Source organism: Drosophila navojoa, chromosome X (assembly GCF_054131105.1).
Source record: "Drosophila navojoa isolate 15081-1374.11 chromosome X, UAZ_NAV_1.0, whole genome shotgun sequence".
Lineage (NCBI taxonomy): Eukaryota > Metazoa > Arthropoda > Insecta > Diptera > Drosophilidae > Drosophila > Drosophila navojoa.
Genome location: NC_142895.1, coordinates 13,430,389 through 13,455,696, shown reverse-complemented (window position 1 = coordinate 13,455,696; position 25,308 = coordinate 13,430,389). Strand labels below are relative to the sequence as shown.

At 37.8% G+C, this 25,308-nt stretch overlaps 1 protein-coding gene across 3 annotated transcripts; it reads right to left on the bottom strand.

Moving 5' to 3' along the window:
- Positions 1 to 301: 301 nt before the first annotated feature.
- Positions 302 to 24,124, bottom strand: LOC108656389 (scoloptoxin SSD14). Of its 3 annotated transcripts, none has more exons than XM_089264050.1 (7): positions 23,984 to 24,124; positions 5,295 to 5,492; positions 4,145 to 4,248; positions 3,055 to 3,307; positions 2,133 to 2,546; positions 1,432 to 2,076; positions 302 to 1,106 (listed from the first exon to the last, which is right to left on the bottom strand). In XM_089264050.1, the coding sequence occupies exons 1-7, from the start codon at positions 24,040 to 24,042 to the stop codon at positions 605 to 607; spliced, it is 2,175 nt and encodes a 724-aa protein (XP_089120176.1). In that variant the 5' UTR covers positions 24,043 to 24,124; the 3' UTR covers positions 302 to 604. The 3 variants fall into 3 exon arrangements, with proteins under 3 accessions (XP_089120176.1, XP_089120174.1, XP_089120175.1); XM_089264048.1 differs by having other exon boundaries at positions 3,055 to 3,610; positions 23,984 to 24,123; XM_089264049.1 differs by lacking the exon at positions 23,984 to 24,124 and adding an exon at positions 16,630 to 17,114 and having other exon boundaries at positions 3,055 to 3,610.
- Positions 24,125 to 25,308: the final 1,184 nt, after the last annotated feature.

Genomic DNA, 25,308 nt, shown 5'->3' with positions numbered 1-25,308 from the left:
CCTATTCTTTAATAAGTGCATAAGAAATAAATATATTCAGATTCTAGAAATTCTGTTCTATCTCTAGCGACAATTTCTATATACACTACTGTATATGTGAAAGAGTCCAATAACAAATTAATATTTCTAAAACTTAAATATTATCGTCAAAGTTAGTTTAAATTATTGGAAATCTAAAATAATTGATTATTACCAAGGTATTCTTATGAAAAGAGATTTGATTATGTCTGTTTATATTTTGGTATTTCATTTATTTATTTATTTATTTATTATTATTTTTTTTTTTTTTTTGAAAAAAAAGTTGCGATTTTTTATTTATTATTGTATAAGGTAGTTGTAGGTAGCATATAAATTTATATAACATACGATATACATACGATATATATATATATATGTAAAAAAGACATAGCTAGCTTAAATACTTTTACTTGCACATTCGTTTTCGCCTTCACTTCTCGCTTTGTTTTCTTCTTTTCTGTTTTAATATTCTCATCAATCTAATCTCACTTGAACGATACGCTAGAGTGTTTGTTTATGCGTTTATGAGTGTGTGTGTGGGTGTGTGTGTAAGTGTATATGTGTGTGTTTGTGTGCATGCTTCCATTTAGAACCCACCAACACCGCCCTGCTTCCGTCCATCGGCATTTGCATAGATCGCTGTCGCATTGCGGCCGATGGCACAGACCACAGAAGAGGCTTTCTGCGACAATGGCTGAAGAACGTGCCCCCGCTTTCGCAGCAGACTGAGCACATTCTCTGAGAACTTTCCGTCTTCGTACTGGAGAACATTGGGGAATAGCTGATTGTAAAACCGTGGCGCATCTTCGGCCATTTTTAGGTCTTCGCCGAACCAGAGAAAGCGGGCGGCCACCTCGACTATGCCTCCCACTATCTTGGTGCCACCGGCAGCTCCAATTGCTAGACGGATATTGCCATCTCGATCCGCGAGCAGCATTGGGGACTGCGATGACATGGGGCGCTTGTGTAAATCTATTGTGTTTGCTTGCGACTGTGGCAGATTGAACATATTCTCTTTGACGGAAAAGTCGTTCATGCAATCGTTTAAGATAATGCCAGTGCGGGGGCCAATCAAACTTGAACCAAAGCTGCAACATATAAAAAAGAGATTCAATATTAACCACAAAAAAGGAATACACGAGGAACTCAGAGTATCACAACTAGCAGAGGCTTAACCTAGGAATGGAAGGGAAAGCGCGCCATAGTTTTGAACTATTCAATTTGTCAACAACTTTCAATGCCACTCTGTATAATCGCTCAAAGCTACACCGCACTATCGATACCATTTCATGACGATAGGCATTGGCAGTTGTCGATCGCTATTGCGAATGGCAATGTAATGAACGTTAGATGGCGCTATATATGCAAGTGTAGATCATATAAAGAGCATCTACTGTTAATGCTCATACTTACTAGTTATTGATGGAGCTGGTCACTGACACGGCATCGCCGTTCGGCGCTAGCACAGCAAAGGATGAAGTGCCATACGGATCTTCTTCGGAGCTGAGCAGTGCACCGTAATCTTGCGGGCTACCTAACACTTGGTTGTCATTGATCTTGGCGCGCTGCTGGGCAGCATATTGGGGATTGGTGAGCTGGCTGACCAGTTCGCGAATGTCATTGAAACGCGGATCGCCCAGCTCTGGACGATGTGCGAATCCGAACTTCAACGCCTCCGTAATCCGATGTATGGTCAGGGCATATGCCTCATCGTCCGCCAAATCAGCCCGTGTGAAATTAAAGCCTTCGAGAATGCCCAGTATGTGAGCGACGACAGATCCACTGCTCACCGGCGGCACGGCATACAGAGTGTCGTTGCCCAGTGGCATGGTGACGGACAGACGCAAATCTGCCGTGTACGTATCCAAATCGTCTTGTGTTATAATGCTGCCTAACTCCTTCAGATCCTCGGCGAGCATTTTTGCCACGGTGCCGTTGTAAAAGTCCATTGGGCCATTTTCAGCTAGTAGTTTGTACGTGTTGCACAGTTTTGCCGGTGGCTTCAGCATTGCTCCCTCCTGGTGGTGTTCGCCCGTTTCCTCATTCAGAAACACGGATCTACGATGAAGTTTGCGTGATTATCTATCTCATTGGATCTAGCCACATGTACTTACTGATATTGCAAATTATCCTTGATATAGGACCACATCATCTTCACCTTTGACGCCTGATGGTTGCTCATTCGATATCCAGTCTCGCAAATTTTCAGGGAAGGCTCCACTAGAGTCCGCCATGGCAACTTGCCAAAACGTTTGTGCGCCAAATGATAGCCCATCACCTCGCCAGGCACTGCAATGCTCAGCGGTCCTATAATGGAGGCATTGGCATCCTTATCGAACATCTTCTGATGGGCAGCATAGGGCGCCACGGCTTGCGCATCGATCTGATAGCCTTGTTGAGACTCTCGATGATAGATATTCATTATTAGGCCACCGCCAATGCCCATGCTTTGTGAGGTCAGTAGTCCATTGCAGAGCATTGTGGCAATGGTTGCATCCACAGCGCTGCCATTCCTCTCCAATATGTTGCTGATGATAATGAGACAATATTAATTAATTGATTTATGATTGAATTATGATAATGTCAAAGCTAATGACAATGACAATGTGCAATGACAATGACAATGACAATGACAATGACAATGACAATGACAATGACAATGACAATGACAATGACAATGACAATGACAATGACAATGACAATGACAATGACAATGACAATGACAATGACAATGACAATGACAATGACAATGACAATGACAATGACAATGACAATGACAATGACAATGACAATGACAATGACAATGACAATGACAATGACAATGACAATGACAATGACAATGACAATGACAATGACAATGACAATGACAATGACAATGACAATGACAATGACAATGACAATGACAATGACAATGACAATGACAATGACAATGACAATGACAATGACAATGACAATGACAATGACAATGACAATGACATTGACAATGACAATGACAATGACAATGACAATGACTTGTATACTAATAATCTATTATACCTGCCAATCTGACTGCATACATCCGTATCCGAGCAAACCGCCGCATGCTGATAGACGCCCAATTTGGAAGAGAATTCCTTTTTGCCCTTGGCGTCGGCGTCATCCAGTATCGGTGCTGTTGATGGTGGTGGCGTGGTTGGTGATGTGGAGGCGGCTACAGCTGGTCCAGCTACTGCGATTTCTTCACTTGTTGCTGTTGTCGCTTCCATGTTGCTGCTGTCGGATACCGATGCCGTCGGCAGCGATTGCTCATCTGTTGAATTAAATGGTTTAAGTGTGTGGCTTGTGCTTGGATTGCTTGGTGTTGTTGTTGTTGTTGTTGTTGGTGTGCTTTCTGTTGTTGTTGTTGTAGTTGTTGTTGTGCTAGTTGTTCTTATTGTTGTTGTTGTTGTTGGTGGTGGTGGTGGTGGTGATGGTGTGGATAGTGCGGCTTCAGCAACATCATCTACAAATGCCGTTGCTGCTGTTGCTGTGCTGCTGCCAACAATTGCTGCTGGTGCTGGCGTTGTTGCTTTGGCAACTGTGCTGTTGGTGATTCTCGCCGATTTTGACCAGTCTTTAGATGTTGCAGTTGCAGTTGTTGTTGTTGTCGGTGCAATAGTTGTTGTTGTTGTTGTTGTTTAGTAAGTTAAGGTGTAAGAGTTTGTTGTCAATACATTTGCATTTGTATTTAATTGATTTTTGTTCGTGCCACAATAGAAGAAGAAGATAACATTACGGGTGGATGCCGTGGTGCAGTGAAGGATAATGAATCGTATGACAAAGGCATGCAAAGCATCTATCTATATATCTATCTATCTAACCGGGCAACATATTTCGTTTGTATTGCTGAAGCTGTGTTGCTGTTGCTCTGTGGCTCTGTTGCTCTTGTTCTTGTTCTCATTTTGTACTCGAAACAATCACATACTCATAGTACTCATATTTCTATTCACGTATGTCTGTGCAGTTGGCCGTGTGTGTATGTGTGTGCGTGTGTGTGTGTGTGTGCGTGTGTGTGTGTGTGTGTATAAATTAGTAGGCATTTGGTGAGTGAGTGGTTAGAGATGTGAATCGGGCCATTCTTACTCAATTGGCTATGATGCGAACTTACCGCTCAAGCAGAGGCTGATGATCACATAGCTTATCAGGGCAATGCCAATGAAGCAGATTAGGCCAATTGTCAACTTTTTCATCCAGGCCAACAGATTGGCCCGCCTGCAAAACCAGAAAAGTCCATATACTTAATATAGATTCTATATATATGTACCTATGTATATGTATGTATATTATAGATTCATATTCATACATTCATTTATATTCATACCTATGTATTTGTATATATTATAGATTCATATTCATACATTCATTCATATTCATTCATTCAAATACCTATGTATGTGTATATGTATATATTATAGATTCATATTCATACATTCATTCATATTCATTCATTCAAATACCTATGTATATGTATATATTATAGATTCATATATATCCATTCATTCATTCATTCAAATACCTATGTATATGTATATATTATAGATTCATATTCATCCATTCATTCAAATACCTATGTATATGTATATATTATAGTTTCATATTCATCCATTCATTCAAATACCTATGTATATGTATATATTATAGATTCATATTCATCCATTCATTCATATTCATTCATTCAAATACCTATGTATATGTATATGTATATATTATAGATTCATATTCATCCATTCATTCAAATACCTATGTATATGTATGTATATCATAGATTCATATTCATCCATTCATATATTATAGATTCATATTCATCCATTCATTCATATTCATTCATTCAAATGAAAATGTAAGTTAAAAATTGTTAATAATAATATTACTACACTATTCATACATATGAATATTACATTAAAAATTGCTGCCCTGAAAAGTATGCTAAGTTTTTGCAGCCATTTCTTTATGGCTTCCCTGCTTTACTTTCCCACATCTTTTTATTTATTTGACCTATAGCCGGGAGTGCATTAGGCTATGCAATTTTGTAGACCCCTAAGTCTGAAACTGAAATCCGATTGGCCATGCCGCAGCAGCTTTCTGAGTGCTACTCAGCTCAAAAGAAGCCTCAAGCCAACAGCAATAGAAATTCTCATTTTCTTCTCCTTTTTTGGCTTTAATAATCTTTTGATTGGTTCAAAGTAAACCATAGCCTTATATATCAATTGATAACTTTAAGAACTTAACCAATTTCTTGTTCTGCCCCATTCACTTACATCTGTTCGCGACGCGCCTCCTCGGCTGCGGCTGTATCCTGCATCAGCTCCTCGCCGTTTTTCTCCTCGTCGTCCAGTCCGTTGGAGGACTTGAGTGGAATTTTGTTCATGGCATCGTCGTTGCTGTGGTGCACCATCTTGTGAGCATCCGCTGTGGCTGCTGTTGCTGCTGCGCTGCTGCTGTTGATGCTGATGTTGCTGTTCCCACCAAAAAACGAAATGAACAAGAAAAGAGAGATGCTCTTAAGCTACGATAGTTCAAATGGAATAGAATGCATAGAGTTTGCCTAGATAGCTTTCCATCCAAGTTCTAGCAGTCACATTTAAGAACTCACGATTTGTGACTGCACAGTATTGGATATCTAGCCTCAGCTCATTGAACACTTGAATGGACTTTTAACTATGCTCTGCAGCAGGTATTACGGTAAATGTCAGGCGGCGCACGTTGCGTTGTATGCAACAGTTAATGGCGCAGCTCGTTGATATGCAACAGATTTAACACGCGGCCCAAGGCAAACTGAACGCTGCACAAGCGAGGTGACGTGACGCGCCACGACGCGGCGTCAACAACATCGCCCGCTGCCTGCGTCACTGGCAGCAGCGACGTTGCCGGCAACTTTGATGGCAGGATGCGGTCGTCGTCGTCGTCGTCGTCGTCGTCGTAGTTGCTGCGGTTGCATGTCTCCATGTGGGTGTGTTCCCGACCATTTGCCATTTTCTCCAGCTCGCTGTGTGCGTGCCACACAAATGGGTCAGACAGCGACGCCAACGCCGGCGGCGACGCCAACGCCAACGGCGCCGCTTGCAGCTTACTCGCATGCTGCAGTTTGTTGCGAGTTGTCCATAACTATAATTGAATGTTGTGATTGACAGGCCACAGAGCGAGGGACGAAGCGACGCAAACACAAACGCAGACAGAGGCAGAAGTCGAGGCAGAGGCAGAGGCCGAGGCAGAGGCAGAGACGTTGGCGAGCGTGCACGAGATTGTTGGCTTGTAAATTGGGTTAATTGCCGCCGTATTTGATGTGTGGCACGGGCATCAAATCGGTGGCACTCACAGTCAGCGCCTTTGCCCTCACATGACCCGGACAACAATGTTATTATTGACATCTGCACTCAGTGGGCGTGGCACGACAAGCACGACAACAACAACATTGTGGTACCCGTTGGGTATATGGGGCTTATGTGAAGCGAATGCTGTTAACACTTAACATGCGCTGTTAAAGTAAATGTTAGCAGCAGAAACTCTGAGAATTGATAGATTTTTAATAGATTTTGATTTAAATCAATGAAAATTTATGTGAGGCAGGTACTCCAGAAACACCTTTTGTGATCTTACTTTCTATTAGTTCTGCCCATTTTTGTTGTTGTTGTATATACCTCTAGAACTTGTCAGGATTTATTCCCAGCACTAAAAACATTTTCTATCAATATCTAAAGTTTCTAGCTCTAAGTTCTATAATTTAATTATTTTATTTTTTTCACAATCAACTCTCTCGATCAACTTCTCGAACCACCCTCGATTATAAATATACCTATTAGGAATACAATGAAAAGTGCAATCGATGCGCTTAAATTTAATGCAATGCATCAATCAACGCGCTTACCGAGAGCATGCCATATATCATACATCGTAAGCCATATATCATATGTCATACATATACATATGTATAACTCATGCATGCAATATAAATATATATACATATATTTGTTGTAATTGTTTTTAAGTAATCTTTAGTGGGTCGCTAGCAATTTGTGCTGTTGGCCTATTCTGGCCTGGCTATTTGGCTATTTTTAGGTCAACTGCATTTTAATTTCATTTCATTTTTGTTAAATAGCTGCCTGGGCCCCGTCAGCAGCAGCAACAGCTGCAACAAAAGAACCACAACAGCAACAGCAACAGCAGCAGCAGCAGCAGCAGCAGCAGAGGCAACAACAACAAACATGAAAGAAGCGTAGCACACGCCACAATTACCGAGCATTACTTTGAGGCATGTGGATTGCAATTTGGGTTTACGACTCCGTCGCCGCCTCCGTGCAGCCATAAAAAATGAGTGAGCGACCACACCAAAGACCCATAAGAGATTGCACGGGCCGAGCCTGAGGCAGTGCCTGAAGGAGGTGAAGTGGGAGAGAAACTCTGAGAGGCAATTAGACAATTAGACAGAAGGAGAAGAAGGAGAAGGAGAAGGAGAAGGAGAAGGAGAAAGAGAAGGAGAAGGAGAAGGAGAAGGAGAAGGAGAAGGAGAAGGAGAAGGAGAAGGAGAAGGAGAAGGAGAAGGAGAAGGAGAAGGAGAAGGAGAAGGAGAAGGAGAAGGAGAAGGAGAAATAGAAATCAGAAGGAGAGGAAGGGATAGGACAACATGAGAGGAGAGCAACGGCAAAGAACGCAAGTAAAGGCAAAAGAAGCAAAGGAAAGGATAAGGAAAGAGAAAAGGATAAGAAAGCAGAAGGAGGAGCAGGAAAAGGACAGAAACGTGAAGGAAGAAAATAGAAGGTGAAGACACAAGTCTGGAAAAGAAAAGAAGGAATAGGAAAAGGAAAAGGAGAAAGAGGAGAAGGAGATTGAAAAATATAGTAAAGAAAAGCGAAAAATAAATTGAGAAACAGAAAGAAGAGAAAGAGGAAAGCAAAAAGAAAGAGAATACGAGGAAAGAAGAGAGCGAGTATATAAAAAAGTGAGAAAAATAAAGAAAGAGAAGGAATAAGAAAAAAAGAGAAATCGAAGAAGATGTAGAATAAAGCACAAACTCAGCTGTAGCCAAAAAGAATGAAACAATGGTGGAGAACGAATCGGTAGAGGCGGAAGAAGAGGCTCAGGAAAATGTAAGGAAAGAGTTCAAAGCACGTTGAGCAACTAGTAGAAAGCAGGACAGAGGCACACGCACACAGTGGCAAAGCCAGGGAGCAAAACAGATCAAAGACCAGATCAAAGACCAGACATAGGCTCTGTGGCAGAGGCGCTCGGAATGTAGAGTCTGCTCGCATTTGGCTATTAGCCACTAATGATGGCCATCTGTGTCATTGATGGGAGGCACTGATATACACGATACGTGCATGTAGATATGCAGACTTTGATGGCTAGGAATATGCCAGGGCACATTTGCATGCATCGCACATGGATTGCGCCAGTTCGGTTTTGGCATACATCGATTCACTTCCTCCCCCATCCCCATGGGCGCCGTCTGCATGTGGCGCGTGCGCAGCGCCTCGGCCAAGTTTGGCAAGCAGCTAGAAAGCCGCTGTCCAGTTCCCAAAAATCAAATCCCAGTCCGTGCTCTACACATTGTCCGGCTCGAACACGACTAGTAGTGCTGTCATCATCGTAACTATTATTATTTGGATGGGCATGATGATTAGCTGCGTTACGTGCCAGGCATGGTCAATTGGCCAAGGGAATAATTGGGTGTGCCCGGCTGCTCTCCACTCTCCACTCTCCACTCTCTGCTGTCGGATTAATTAATCTACATAGAGTGTATGTATATAAATATGTATGTAGTAAGTAGGCATGTCATATATATGTATGCATATATAGTTAACAATAATTTGATTTACGCCCAACGCTTTCATCCGAACCGCCTTTATCGACTTCCTCAACTCTGGCGTCGCAAATTTTTGCTGTTTTATACCCTGAACTAAAACGACGCATAGTGCTTTTCTTAAACTGTATGTAACAGGCCCATAAAGTCTATATATGTATTCTTGATGAGCCACTCTGTCCTTGCGATCTGGCTCTTATTACTTTATTATATTAACGGATTCGACACGCTTATCGATAAGGTACTTCAGGGAACAATTACCACTCTCAAATGCATAAATTTAATCAACTATTCAAAAAATTTCTTCGGAAATATACAATCATATGTGCAATTTGAAATGGAGCCCCAAATTATCTGAAAAAGTTAAAACTTGCGAAAATCAAATATTTGACGTCGCTCTCTGGAGAGTCTTATCGGTAAACGAATAAAGTCCATTATATAAACCAATATAATAATAATAATAATAATAATAATAATAATAATAATAATCATATTTCATATATATTTATACTTAATGGGCTCTGCCACGCCTCCATACACACAGTTTCATGAAATCTTTATACCCATTTCATTGAGCTGAGGTAAAAGATTTGGCAAAAGTGTCTAATGCCTGAATGGAACTACTTTATAGATTTATATTAATAATAATAATACTGGTATACTCCATCTATAGCATATATAGACAATGGGTAAGGCTATATATCTATATGTTCTATATGAATGGAGAGTACACTGTCTGATTTCTATAAGCAAAGGGTTCTCTATGAATATTGATTTTCTCCTCTCATATAAAAAATGCAATTTAATAGGGTATCTCAGCTGTGTACTACCAGTGCAATGCGGTTGCTGGTCTGGTTAAATAGCCATTGGGGTCAGGCTTAGACAGTCGCAACAATTAGAATATTTGTACGCATGGGCAAATGCATAAGTTTAGCAATGACAACAACAACAACAACAACAACTACAATAATAATAATAATAATACTAAAAAAAAAAAAAAATGCAAATTACAGTTCTACACTTGTTGCACATAAATAATATGTGTGTGTGGCATTGCAGCTCATCTGTCTCTCTGTCCGTCCGTCCGTCTGTCTGAGGTCGCAGCTCAATTGGTTTGTTTATTTTTGGAATTGATATCTCCGAAACTGTGCGAGCACCTCTCGCCCCCTCGCCTGCCCTTTGCTTTATTTGATTTATTTGCTCGCTTGATTTGTCTTCATGCATTTTAATGTATTTGCGTCAAATTGTTTATTTAATTGCCCAAACGTTTCGCTGGGGAAACTCAACCCATGTCTCCATGATCTATGCTCTCCCGGCGACAGTCGGAGCGTTGGGCTCGACCTTCGATTATTTTATGCCCGATTGAAAGTTGGAAATTCGTCAAATGTTTGCACATCAAATTAGGCAAAAGATTTCGCCAAGGGCCAGCGTCGATTTATGCATGTATGTGCCTCTGCCATATACGAAGGGCGGGCCATATAATTTATTATCCGATGCCCCCCATATAGACATATAGCCGCAAATATTTGCTAAATTCGTGAGTGGCGTTAATTATTGTAAATGTTTTCATATTTCTGTTGTCTCTCTTATCGAATTAAGCGATTTCGCTTGTCGATCGATATGTTGTACCGATAGCTGATATCAGGGAAAATGCGATCAAATATGGGGAATGGTAGATGATCGTCTGAGCTGTGCTATCGATAAATGTTATGACTGAAATGTTTATATATGTCGAATATAATTCATTAAACTCAGATGTGCTATCGATTATTGTTAACGTTGATCAATTGTTATACATTATCGATTATTGACAGAGTCTTGTTCAATACTTTTATATTATCGATATATGCGATCATACTTGGCGAATTCGGATTTTCGATATAAATATGTTATCGATAACTAATGCTAACTAATATATGTTATCGATAACTCATATTAAAAGATGGTCCTATTTATCTTTGGAGCACTACGATCAATTTGCATTTAGTAAAACTGTTATCGATAAATATCGATCATATTGAAAGCTGCGTTTATCGTATGCTGTGTTGTTACTCTACATTTTGAAACATTTTTCGTATTCATCGATAACAATACTTCGGGTTTCGGGTCGATATTACAGAGATTTTATTCGATTTATATTTATAATCGATATCAGACATAAATGCACATGAATGTACATATCTGCCAGAGTCAGCCATGCAAGTGCCGAGCAATTTATCTGGAAAGCTTTTCAATTGTGGCTCCTAAGTCATTTAGATAATCAAGATCGCAATTTCGTATATGCATACAAAAATAAATGTGAATAAAGTATTCAATCAACGTGTTTGTGGTAATCATAAAACTGACACACTAAATACGAATAAAGATTTACAAAGCAATTGAATAATCAGCACAGCGTAAACCCCCTCTGTACACTGGCAGAAAATCAGCAAATCAACGAAATCTACATACATTCGGACTCTGTCTATAAATATGACAGACAATTGTGGACACCTATAAATAGCAACAGAATATGGAATTGGAGAAATAACTAAGAAAAACTATCGAACCAAATGAGACATCAGAGGATCAACAGCTAGCTGAGCGAAAGCCGGGTAAACGCCTATAGACTTCTGGCTTCTGGCTGGGAACTAGACTGCGGATCAGGCAACTGTTGTGCATCTAGAGTGTGAGAGAACTCTGCTCGGCTGTGCTGAGACAAAGATCTTGCATTGATCTGAGAGAATTGCGTGCCAGCATCCCATTTTGACACATTCGCAGCATTCGTGACAGTGCAAATTGAGCGCACCCAACAAAGTTCAGGGCCAACTGGCAAATACAGAGAAATATGATTATATATAGCGTCGTCTCTCTCTCTCCCCATCTCTCCATCTGCGTGTGTGTTTACCTCTCGTTCTCGTGCTCATTGTCTCACTCTGTGTGTGTGTGTGTATGTGTGTGTGTCACGCATATGAGAGACATTGAGACTTATTAGCTGACAGCCAGTAGATGACCATATAGACACTATGTGTTATATTTAGAGAATGCCTTAGATTGTTATACTCAAATGTTCTTGATTAAGTTGTCAGCAATCAGCGATATGATGATCCCCGAATGCCACCGGAGATGCCGTTTAGCTATAACAATGACACACACACACATACACACACTCATACATATACATATATGTTGATTTACTTCCAAGTAGCTGTTGCTGTTACTGAGATGCAGCTCGGGCCATTAAGTGGCTGCCATTCAAAAGTATATCCGAGATTTGAGCTAACAATTGACACTCAAGTTGCTGTCGCTCGACTATTTGCTTTGATAATGACAGATACACACACACACACACACACACACACACATGGAGAGAGAGAGTGTTGATAAAGGCAGATTGAATGGCCTGCCGCTGGCTAGCACAGTGATAGCAAACAGTTGTCCCTCAGCTTTGACAATCATACAATATGTTGCTGTCGTGACACAACAGCAACAGTCGCCACAGCAGCAGCAGCAGCAGCAGCATCGGTCACGGCAGCAACATTTGCATGCTGAGTCTCTGTCGCAGTGCCTTATCAGCCGCAGCCGGCGGCAACAGCGCGCATTTAGATAGCAGCAACAACAACAACAACAACAACAACAACAGCAGCAGCAGCAGCAGCCCGAGATAAACCAAATCAATTTATGCTGTGTCGAATTAACAATAGAAAGATCAGCTCAAAAACTGAAACTTATCAATATTGTGCAGCATATTATTATCATCATACATATATACAGTAGAGCATCGAATTCCGATAATACGAAATGGCAAGGGAATCATTTTGTTTTCCAATTTATCGAGAGTTATTGAGAACGAATTTCTGTCAAGGGAATCGAATTGGTTTCGATTTATCGCGATTTCGATTTTATCGAGACTCGACTATATATGGTATATAAGTTAAGCGCTCCCACACTAGAGTACTGGTGATTGGGGACGCTGTGTTAGGTTCTTGTGAATATATAACATCTTTGTGTTCAATGAAATAATATATTTTATATAATTTGGAACAATAGGTCTAAGCTCTCTCTAGTCCGAATATAAACTGAACTAAATCTGTTCTACTCGTTAGGCTCTCCCCTTGAATGTCGGACTGGACTCTCCAGCCTCCTTAGATTGTCGAAAGTCTTAACTTATATGTTTTACATTATATGGCATATTCCCTATTCATATTCATTAAGTTTCTTATAAGAGTGACATAATCTAAGAGATTCTTGAATGCCTAACGCAGCTTGAATGTCCTTTGTTCTCTTATACGTATAAGATGTTATCTTATATTCAGTCTTACGTATAAGAGTACTCGCAATGGCTTAGATTACTTTCAGCATGATTATAAAATATTTATACTCTTATATCTATTATGCTCTTATACATAAGCAGACTTCTCTACCTGAGTAGTAATACTTATTATGATTATCTTATACTTGCTCTCTCAAGAGAGCGCCTATGTGAGCCTTGCGATCTATGCTTTCATCTATTAGATATCTGATATATATCTAGATACCATGTATATTTACTATATACATTGTTAAGATTTCTTATTTCTTCTTATACTGGATCAACAAATCAAAAGAGTTTTGTCTTGCAATCTCTGCTCAGCTAGAGAGAAACATATGTATATACATGCATTGTATATATATACATATATATGATATATGTAGAGTTAAGATTTCTTGGCTGAATGCTTAGCTCTATCTACATGCCGATAGAAACAATTTCGTTCATAGCTCTGCAGCTGAAACAACAACTCGATTCTCGACTCGACAAGTGTTTTACTGTCTTGCGTTGACATGGTTGAGGCAGATTTCAATGGTTTCTCAATAAATTGAGGCGTGCTAGCGTATTACTGCAATCGGTTATGCTCGACTGGAAAACTCTTGAGCTGAGGCCGGCATGGACAAAGTGACTAAACTGAATGGAATCGCCTGTTGTTGCTAATCGGGAACATACATATATACACATACATATATACACATACATACATATATACACATACATATATACACATATATTTATGTATACAAATATTTCATTGTATGTCTATAGAAAACTTTAAATTCAAATTGACTTGAAGAGCTTCATATATATTTCCTAAAAATCATTCATATTTGGCATAGCAAGCGCTCATGTATTTCCTTTGCCCACAAACCGGATTTCCCTTGCCATCCATATCAACTCCAGCCCATGCGTGATATAGACATATTAGAAGATACATCAACCTCATGCTCATAGAGTTTATAACATATTTATGCATTGTTTCGCACATCTTGAAATGCAACAATCTCAACAAGTGTTTTCTTTCCTCTCAATTCTCTACTTGTTTTTTTCTGTTTTTACTCTTTTGGCGTCTGGCATTTATTTCTTAATTTCTTCATATTCGTTTATATTTTGACTATTCTTCTGTTTGTTTCGTTCTTCGTAGCTGCTTATTTATTTATTGGCAGCAGCAACAGCCATCAAATTGCTCTTTGCCTGTTGCTTGTGATGCGGTGGTGGCTGCAGGGGGAGGTATGACTGAGGGGGGGGGTCAGTTGGTTAGACGCTTTTACTACGACTAGAGATAGCGTTTTGTGCCCTAATGGGCATTGCGTACATCTTGACTATAAATATGTGTGTATAAATAAATATATATATATATATATGTATATATATACATACAGCTGCGAAAAATAAAATAGCACCACTTGCATATTCAGAGTTTGAGGAGGTCTCCTGGACACATTTATCAATGTATTGATGTAATTTTTTCACTCGGATAAGCAGAAATGAATTAGTTATTACGGCAAAAAAGAATTATTACAAAAATATTCATAGTTTTTATATAATTCAAAAAATTCTCAAAAAAGTCGAAAAAATGCCGAAAAAAATAATAGCACCACTACTACTTTTCGAGTGAAAACCTGTATTTTTAGAAGAGTTACATATCTTCAAAAGCACTTATTGATGAGATTTGTTGTTTATATATCTATTTTAATTAAAAGATTTACAAAATTTGTAAAAATTTTCAAAAAATGGGTCATGGAAAGTATTGCACCCCCGAACAAAGCAATCTAATCAAAAAGTTGATTTCGGGTCGAAATTTTCACAGGAAAGTTGGTCGTTTGATGGGTTATTCACATAAAAAGATCCACCATGCATTAATCCATAAAAAAATGGTGAAAAATGCGGACAGCGTTGAGTTCTGACCTAGCAACAGATGACTTGACTCATTCGCGTGAGTAAAAAAGATCCTTTTAAGTCGGCTACTCAACTGAAAAAGGACCTAAACATATCAGCAATAGACCAAACAGTACGGAAATACTTCAAACATTACGATTTAAATGCTTTCCGTTCAAGAAAAGTACCATATTTGAATAGAAAACACATTTCTAAACGGATGGCATTGGCAAAGGATCACAAATATTGGTCTGCGCAGGAATAGAGCAACATTCTTTGGCTTGATGAAAGTACGATGATAATGTTTGGTGGAAAGGGATCGCGGTCCAACGTTAGAAGTCCACAGAACTTGCAATTCAACCCTAGACGTACAACAAAAACCATTACAGGTGGAGGATCAAATTTAAGGGTATGGGGTTGCTTTTTGTACTATGGTGTAGGCCCAATTCATTGGATCAAAACCATAACTGACCGACATGTTTATGTTGATATATTGGAATAAGTGATGCTGGATACAATATACCACTAAAATGGGTCTTCCAGCAAGACAATGACCCCAAAAACACCGGAAGGAAAGCGAAGGAATGGTTCCAGGAGAACTCAATCGACTAACCTGCACAGCCGGCGGACCTAAATCTAATCGAAAATTTGTGGGCAGATGACAGAAAATAGTTTCTGAATGTAATACAAGCAATGCAAAAAAGTTTTGGGAAGTCGCTTAGGAGTCCTGAACTAAAACGATGTCAGGACTTGGTTGAATCCATGTCTGGGCGTTGAGCAGCCCTAATTGCTAACAAAGGCAAATCAAATAAATGCTAAACTTAAGGGAGTATATTTATTTTCATTTGTCATTAACTATAAATTAAAAGTTTTTACTCATTTTAATTTTTTAAATAATTTTTAGCGCAAAATGAAAAAGTGGTGCTATTATTTTTTTCGGCATTTTTTCGGCTTTTTTAAGAATTTTTTTAATTATATAAAAACTATGAATATTTTTGTGATAATTCTTTTTTGCCGTAATAACTAATTCATTTCTGCTTATCTGAGTGAAAAAATTACATCAATACATTGATAAATGTGTCCAGGAGACCTCCTCAAACTCTGAATATGCAAGTGGTGCTATTTTATTTTTCGCAGCTGTATATATATCTCTTTTTTCATCATGGACTTGGACTTGTTGCCATTGTTGTTGCTGCTGTTGCTGTTGTTGCTGCTGTTGCTGTTGTTGTTGCTGCTGTTGTTGTTGCTGCTGTTGTTGCTGTTGTTGTGCCGCCAACGTTTGTCGCTATTTGTGTTGGCCGTGTTTGCGTTTTAGGTGGGCGAACCTGGCGTCTAGTCGAACGCCGATGCCGGGCCAACACGCAGCAAACAGCATCAGCAAACAGCAACAACAGACAGCAACAAACAACAACAACAATAGCAACATAGCAACATAATCGCAACGCAGCAAACTTTTGCATTCGTTACGCACACGCACAGAATACAACAACAACAACAACGAACAAAAAAGCCAAAAGAAATAAATTACAATATATATGTATGTACACATTCTATATGTATGTATATACATATATTTCATTCGTATACATATATAGAGAAAACATGTGTATTGAAATTCATATTTCACCTCTTTCAAAATTCTTTCCTTTTGCACTGGAAACTGAGCGAAAGAAACAATCAAAAAACAGAAAAAAAAAAAAACAAAAAACCGAAAAAAAAATTGAAAAAAGAAAAACACGTGAGAAACGCGCGCGTTTTCTAGACGCACAGAAAACGCGTGAAATTTGTTTCGTTCTGCTTGTATTAATTTATTCTTTTTTATTGCTGTCAGTTTTGAATTTAAAATTTTTATTTTTATTTTTATTTTTATTTTATTTATTTATTTTTTTTCAACTTGTTGCCACTCTATAATTTTGAGTCTATATCTGAACGAATAATTCTCTATAATTTGCAATTTTATTATTATTATTATTATTTTTTTTTTTTTAAATTCATATGTGCAATTTGTTGTTTTTTCTATTTTCTTTTATTTTTGTTGATTTGCTTTCTGATTCTGTTTGTATTTTTGTTATATGTATATATTTTTTAGTCGCGTGTCTCGTCGCAGCGCTGGCTGCTGGTCAACTGAATTAAGAACGGGACGCGTTGCGGCCGCGTCTGCGGCGACGGCAGCGTCGACGGCGGCGTCAGCAGCGACGACGGAGGCGGCGGCGGCATTTAATGCGAGTCGTCAGGCCGAGGCACTTCGTCAGACGCTGTTGCTGAAATATATATGTATATATTGTTATTGTTGCTGTTGTTGTTGTTGTTGCAGTGCAAACTGCTGCTGCTGTTGCTGCTGTTGTTGTTGCTGCTGTCGTGCGGAAATCACAAAAATTAGACGTCCCCAATGGACATAGGCCGTGATTGTCACACGTTGCCGACTCGCATCGAACCAAACCGAACTCTGATGGCGGTCATTTTGGGGCTGGGGATTCGCATGGCGAATAGACGTTGGGTGGCCGGTGGTTGGCCGCTGGGTGGTTGGCTGCGTGTAGCCGTAGCCATGGCACGGCCGAGCCACCCAACCGGCCATTAAAAGCAATTTGTTGACAGTGACACACAAAAATAGATACATAAAGTGAAGCGACAAGTTGATAAAGCTGATGACAAAATACAAAAGCGAAAAGCAAAGGCAAAAAAAAAAAGCAAAGCCAGGCCCAGTTGCCGACACGACCCGGCCACGCCCCCAATAGACTGTTATTACATCATCATCATCATCATCATCATCATATGATAGAATATTACAATAGAACGCCTACAGATTATCAAAGTTTGCCCAATGAAAAAGCAATCAGCGAATGGCTTCAAGTCTCTAGATCCACATAATTATGAGCAGAAAAGTTTTCTAGATCCGATCTTACAAGTGAGCCAACAGATAACTCTCTCAGGCTCTGCTCCATCAATTATTCATTATATTACATTTATGCTTTCGCACGTTTCGCACGCTTTCCCCCACCCCCTCCATTACTTGGCATTTCCGTCTGGTTTTTAACTAAGCCCAAAAGTCAACCCATGTCAAGTTCACCAACTAATTTAATTAGGCTGCGAGAGACCCCAAAAGGGAAAATACCATTTAGAGCAGAGTATTCGTTTCTTCCTCTTCTCGTAAATGGAAAATATATGTTATGGATAAATTGAAAATTGAAAGTCGATTTACTTTTTATGATTTTCAAAAGTTTTGCGCGATATTGCGCGAAATTGTTGATTGATGGATTTTCTATGGATTTATGTGTGAATATGTGTGTGAATATGTGTGTGTATGTATGTATGTGTGCATGTGTGTATACATAGCTTGTTATAGTAAGGTATCTATGTAGGCTGAATTGCTTAGAGCGAAAAGCATGTTGAGCTATCGCCTTTCTCTGCGATTCTCAGACACCGCAGCTAAGGGCTGCCTATCAAATTTAAATTAATTTTATTCAATAAAGTTTTTTCACCACCCTCATTCTCTCTCTCCGGATTATTTCTCTCTTTCAGGCATTCTCATTCCTTTTGTCTACCTTATTCTGTTTCTTGCCTTTTTTCTTACATTTTTATATCCCAGTTCTCTCACTCTCTCAAAGTCACTCATACACTCTCTCATTCTGTCTCAGTCTCTATCGCTCTGTCAGTCTTTCTCTTGTTTCTCTCACTATCGCCACCTTTCTCTCTGCCTTGACTCTCACTCTCTTTCTCTCTTCTTGTTTCATTCTCTCCTTAATGCAGTGTCTCTCCCATATTCTCTCCCATCTTCTCTCCCTCTGTCTCTCTCTCTCTCTCTCTCAATCTCTCTGTCTTTCTCCCTCTCTCTCAATCTCTTTGTCTCTCTCTCTGTCTCTCTCTCTCTCAATCTTTCTGTCTTTCTCCCTCTCTCTCAATCTCTCTGTCTCTCTCTCTTTCAATCTCTCTCTCAATTTCTCTGTCTGTCTGTCTCTCTCTCTCTGTCTCTCTCTCTCTCTGTGTCTCTCTCTCCCTCTCTCTCCATCTCTCTTTCCTCTCTCTCTCCCTCTCTCTCTTTCCTCTCTCTCACTCTCTCTCCCTCTCTCCCTCTCTCCCTCTCTCTCTCTACCATCCCCAATCAGTTAAAACACCTTTACGAGCATCGCACAGTCGTTAATATCCGCCAGCTATAAATGCATTTCCACTTGTTTAGTTTTCCTTTTGGCATTGCATTTTATTGCTGCCATTTCAAAGGCAACAGCAACAACAACAACAACAATAATAATCATAATAATTAGCTTTTCATTTGTACAGAGCACAGACAATAAAGCATCAGAGGCACAAATTGCCTTTAATAAACATATATACATATACATATATATTATATATATGTATGTATATATTTAGGTTCAAGAGCTGCATCGCTCACACCATTCGAGCTATACGAGAAACCCAAAAATCTGACTATTTATTGACTACACCTGCCCCAAGAGGTGGCCCTACCTAGCCGAGTAGCTTGAATACAAAATGAAATGAGATCTCTTACAGCATTTACAATGCAGAGATCATAGTGATCTCTCTCTCTCTCTCTCTCTGTGTATGTGTATGTGTATCCTTCTCTCTCTCTCATCTCATAAGTAATTGCCAGATTACGTCCGGCAGCAATGCAGCTCATCCATAGCCGGTGGGCGTATGGAGATGCAGATTTCCGCTCACATTCAGTCAGTTTTGATAACGAGCTGCATCTCAGAGGGCAGCGCACATACACACATACATACATATGTATATGTATTTGTCGTGCGTGCAAACATTGAAATGTGTGTCAACAAAAATTGCACACACACACACACACGCACGCACACTGGCAGCTAATAACTGTGATTTGACACACTCTTATTGCCCACATTTGACGAACTGTCTGTCTGTCTGTCTGTCTCTCTGTTGGATTTGTCTGTGGCTGCGTCCAGCAGCGAATCGGCGTCAGCAAATCAATTAAACCACTTTGAATACTCGACTCAACGATGTGGGCCGTCTCTGTGGCTTTGCCGTAAAATGGCAACAGCTAGCTCGACTGCCAGATGCCCTGCCATTCGCATCAAATCATGAGAACTAAACGAAACAAAACGAAAGGCAAATTGCCTCAATGCCACTTGAAGCACTCGACTGGCTGAATTGAAACAATTCCCATGGATAAATAGAATTTCCTTTTAAATGAGAGCAGCTGGCGTGGACTCTATGGAGACTATTTTGAAGAAATATGTATTTGCTATAGATCTCTTAAGAAAATGCACAAAAACTATTTGTATATCATAGCAAAATTAATATTAAAATCTTTGTTTCTTTTATAGTAGACACTAAATTCGACATTCGTATTTTAATAAACAAGCTAAGTAGCCAAAAATAAAAATAAATAACATAATAATAAGAATGATATATAAAAATCTGTTTTCATTTTAATTTTGCTTTTCACTTGTTTATTAAAAAACTAGTGTCTACTAAGAATGAAAAAGAAAGTATAAAATAAAATAATAGAAAAAAAAAACCACGAAACAATTTAAATATTACAAATAATAAATAAGTAAATATAAAAATGAAACGGACACATGGATTTTTAAAAAATTTAATTTTGTATTAAATAATAAATAGAACTAAATAAATACAAGTCCTATATAAATAGTTTCAAATTGAATTAAATACAAATTTGATACATAATAAAAATAAATAAATAATAACATATTAAAATAATTCTAATTTTAATAATTTCCAAATTAAATTTAACATAAAAATAAATTTATTTAAATATATTTACCAAATAAATAAAAAATATTCAAAATATATATTTTAAAAAAATATATTGAAATAATTTTCAATTTAATAATTTCCAAATTAAATTTAACACAAAAATGAATTTATTTAAATATATTTAATAAATAAATAAACAATTTTTGAAATATATATATAAAAAAATATATTAAAAATTTTTAATTTTAATAATTTCCAAATTAAATTTTACACAAAAATAAATTTATTTAAATATATTTACTAAATATATAAATAAAAAAAATTTACTAAATATATAAATTTACTAAATATATAAATAAATAAATAAAAAATATTTAAAATATATATAAAAAAATATATATTAAAATAATTTTAATTTTAATAATTTCCAAATTAAATTTTACACAAAAATAAATTTATTTAAATAAATAAAAAATATTTAAAAGATATATTTAAAAAAAATATATTGAAATAATTTTAAATTTAATAATTTCCAAATTAAATTTAACACAGAAATAAATTTATTTAATTATATTTACTAAATAAATAAAAAAATATTTAAAACATATATAAATAAAAATATATTAAAATAATTTTAATTTTAATAATTTTCAAATTAAATTGAACACAAAAATAAATTTTTTAAAATATATTAACTAGATAAATAAAAAAATATTTAAAATATATATAAAAAACAAATTGAATAAATAATAAAATAATATTTATATTAAATTCATTTTACTTTTAATAGTTAATAAATATACAATATGTAAACATTATAATTTATAAAAATTTATAAATATTTAGAGAAATAAATAATATAACCAAATCATTATATTCCTTTAAAATTGTTTGAGAAGTATTAAGCTTATCACAATTATTTTCACTTTATTCTCCATTTCTCATGAACACACCCACACACACACACACAGACACACACACACATATGTATAGCCTGTTACCAGGTATTCTTTAGTTGATGTCCTATTCTTCCATGAACAACACCTGTTAAGGGGTATTCTTTAGTGTGTGCCTACCACAGTTGTGCTAGCATTAGCTACATATGCCTGTGTGTGTGTGTGTGCGTGTGTGTACTGTGATTGCAACTGCAACTGCAACTGTCGCTGCCACAAGTGCAACAACTTTGCGTGGTTTCTTGGCGATTGACGCCGACGCGATGACGTCATCGATGACAGCGACAAACTGACTGCAGTCACTGTGTCCATGTGTGTGTGTCTGTGTGTGTGTGTGTGTGTGGGAGTGTGTCTGTGCATATGTGGGTGCGTTGCCCTTGGCCGCATTAGCATAGAGAAGACACAAGATTCGCCAGACTGCACTGCGCTGGGCGTGGGCGTGGCTGGTCGAGGGAGGCGTCAATTGAACTTGTCGCTGAGCCAATTGAGCTGAGACTGGATGAGCCAACATTCGGTGGCATCCAGCACTCAACACGCCGACACATTGAGGCAGCCCAAAGCCGACGAGGCAGCCGCACCCCCATTAACATCTGTTGCGCCGCATGCCAGAAGTTGTATGGGTGTGTGAGAGTGTGTGTGTGTGTGTGTGCACTTAGAATTCACATTAATTAGTTGAGGAAACAATTTTGAAAGTGCTCCACTTGCCACTTGCCCATGTGGCTCATGTGGCCCATGTGGCTGGCTGCCACTCTTCCGCTTTTCCACTTTTTCACAATTTTCCCATTTTCCCCGTTTTCCCCATTTGCCACATCCCGCTGTGCGTTTCACGCCTCGTTCATCATCCTGCAACTATTTTCAGTGGTGTCTGACACACTTAGTCAGCTAAGAGGCATCCACTCATTTGTTTACAATTCACGCATCTTTTGCTACTTCACATACACACACACACACACACATGCACACATGCACACATACAGACAGCATCTATCCATTCTTTTGCCCCCCTTATTCATTTGTTTATCTTCGAGGCACTTTGATGGATTATATGCGGTCTATTGAACGCCATTTCTTGGCTATAAGTAAATTCTTTATAGGCCCAACAGCAATTGTGCCTGAATGGAAATGGTAGATGGGGGGTGGGAGATACCGTTGGCCTTTGACAGCAGTAGGAGAGCAGGGAATGCCCATGCCGTAGAACAGTTTGCTCCAGCAACTCATTTGTTTATATCCAACGAACTCATCTCAAAAGCCTTGAAGTCATCTTTATATCGAAATTATCTATTTTTTGCTTAACTAAATATTTACCGTTATGCTACGATATATGTATGTATATGTACATACATTGTGAGAAACTGATTCAGAAATACATACCAATATATATATATATGTATATACAATGTGTATCAAGGACTTGAGTTGTATATTGGGGCGTTATGTGAAATCGAGAAGACGAAATATTTAATAAACTCTCTGAGTTTTCATAACTCATCTTCTTATATCTTCATACCATTCTAAAAAATTGTTCATGCATATATAAAAATAGACTATTATAATGATGAATACATATATATGTAGACATATGTATGTAGATTATAATATAAATATATATATAAGTAGATTATCTAGAGATATATGTGCATGTATATATCAGAGCTCACTGAAACATAAGCCGGATATCTGATCAAATCCTAAAAAGTTGTCTATTGTTGATATTATAGCAGATCGCAAATAAAACATTAATAAAAAAAAAAAAAAAAAAAAAAAAAAAAAAAAAAAAAAAAACATGTACAACTATTTAAAACTGACTATTCCTAAAGTTTCTTTTATAGTAATCTCTATTAGATACTTGTGTAGCTCGTAAGAGAACTTCATATACAGCAGAATTCGGCTTATGATTCCGCTTATAGGCTTATATGAGCACACTTATATAGATTATATCCGGAGGGTCCCTTGAGCCTCGTTATAATCGGATTCTACTGTATAAATAATATAGCAAATACGTATGTACACGGCATAAGCTTTCGCTCTGCGCAATGGCTAGGATATCTGCTAGTCAGGCAGGCAGCTCATATAACAGCTAAAGCCGCGCCAAATTAAGGCATATAAATATGGATATATCATAGGATATACATATATATGTATATATATCATAGGAATGATTGATAAAAAGAAACTTAAGGTATACCACAATTATATCTACCTATGCTTATCAAATAAATGGTATATTATATATATATATATATATACATATGCTCGTAAATAAACGCCTGCTAGGTCTCTCCCTCGAGAGAGCTCTATAGACAGCAGTGATGATAAATGACTTACGTTTGCAGCGAGGCGAGATTGGTGGCTGAGGCGCCGACGCCGCATGCCGTGGAATGCATTTGCTTGGCTCTGTTGTTGTTATTGTTCCGGCCAGTGAGTATTAGTTGGAGCTGGCTGCACTTGTTGCGAATTGCCAGCTGTGCGCCGAAATTCCCGTTAACCGTGTGTTGCCGCGCAGAAGAAAAACAGAAAACGAACAACAACAACAAAAAAACGCAAAAAAATCAAAGAGAAAAAACAAAATAAATCGAGCACACGCAAAAACCAATATACCCGTTGGGTATATGCCAGCTGGATAGAGCCGAGAAATTTATAGAAATATTAAAATATACACGCGCGCGCGAACAGGTGCAATTGCAGTAACTGCTAGTTACGGTTGGGTTTTATTTTTGGTTCGAATCAAGCGAATTCACAGCTCGGCGCACGACGTTCCATCTCTGACTGAATAACCATTTCCGTTGAGGATGCTCAGAGACCAACGAAACGGCGGCGGCGGCGGCGGTGCCAGCAGCAATGACTACTCCCATTTAAACACACACACACACACACATGCTCACACCCACGTGGCTGATCTATCTAGATGTTGTTGTTGGTGTTCTTGATATTGCTTAGCATAAACATACCAAAAACAAAAAAAAAACAACAAAAAAACATGAATAAAAGAAGGAAATTAAATGCCGCAGCGCTTTGCTCATGGGCAGAGTTATGTGTGTATTGGTGCCTGCACAGACACACACACACACACACTGAGCTGGCAATGCATGTCATTGTGCTCACATTGAAAACAGTCAAACAAATCAAAGAACCTAAACAAAAGTTAACAGCAATCGAAATGTGCACAGCATGGCGTATGCGTAATATCTTAAATCTTATCTAAAGATATGCCCATATATATATATATATATATATATTATATAAATATATATCAGTTTAAATTTAAATACATGTTTATTTTTATAACTACGTCAAATAGAAATTCAATGAAAGCCAACATAAACAAATCTTAACAGCGATTTCAATTGGTTTTCAATGGGCCATATATGGATGATATTTGGTTAATTATAATTGTTTACAATTTTAATTCAAATTTTATTAAAGAAAGTTACTAAACATTTTTTTTTTTTTTCAATTTATGAATTAAATTTGTTGCACTTTCCAATTTAAAGTAAAATATGCATAACTAATAAATAAATTTCATTTACTTAGCAAAAAATAAATAAATAAATAAATAATAATATTGTTTTCATTTTGCAATTTTAGAGTTAAAATTTTTGTTAAATTTTCAACTGATTTAATTTTTGAATGTTGTTTACATTTTTTTCTTT

What these genes read in the sequence shown, in the direction of transcription:
- LOC108656389 (XM_089264048.1), bottom strand. Translation starts at nt 24,042, where the DNA reads ATGCATTCCACGGCATGCGGCGTCGGCGCCTCAGCCACCAATCTCGCC. An exon ending in AAGGATAATTTGCAATATCA is followed by an intron (nt 2,077 to 2,132) that starts GTAAGTACATGT and finishes ACTTCATCGTAG; the next exon opens with ATCCGTGTTTCTGAATGAGG. An exon ending in ACCAGCTCCATCAATAACTA is followed by an intron (nt 1,107 to 1,431) that starts GTAAGTATGAGC and finishes TATATGTTGCAG; the next exon opens with CTTTGGTTCAAGTTTGATTG.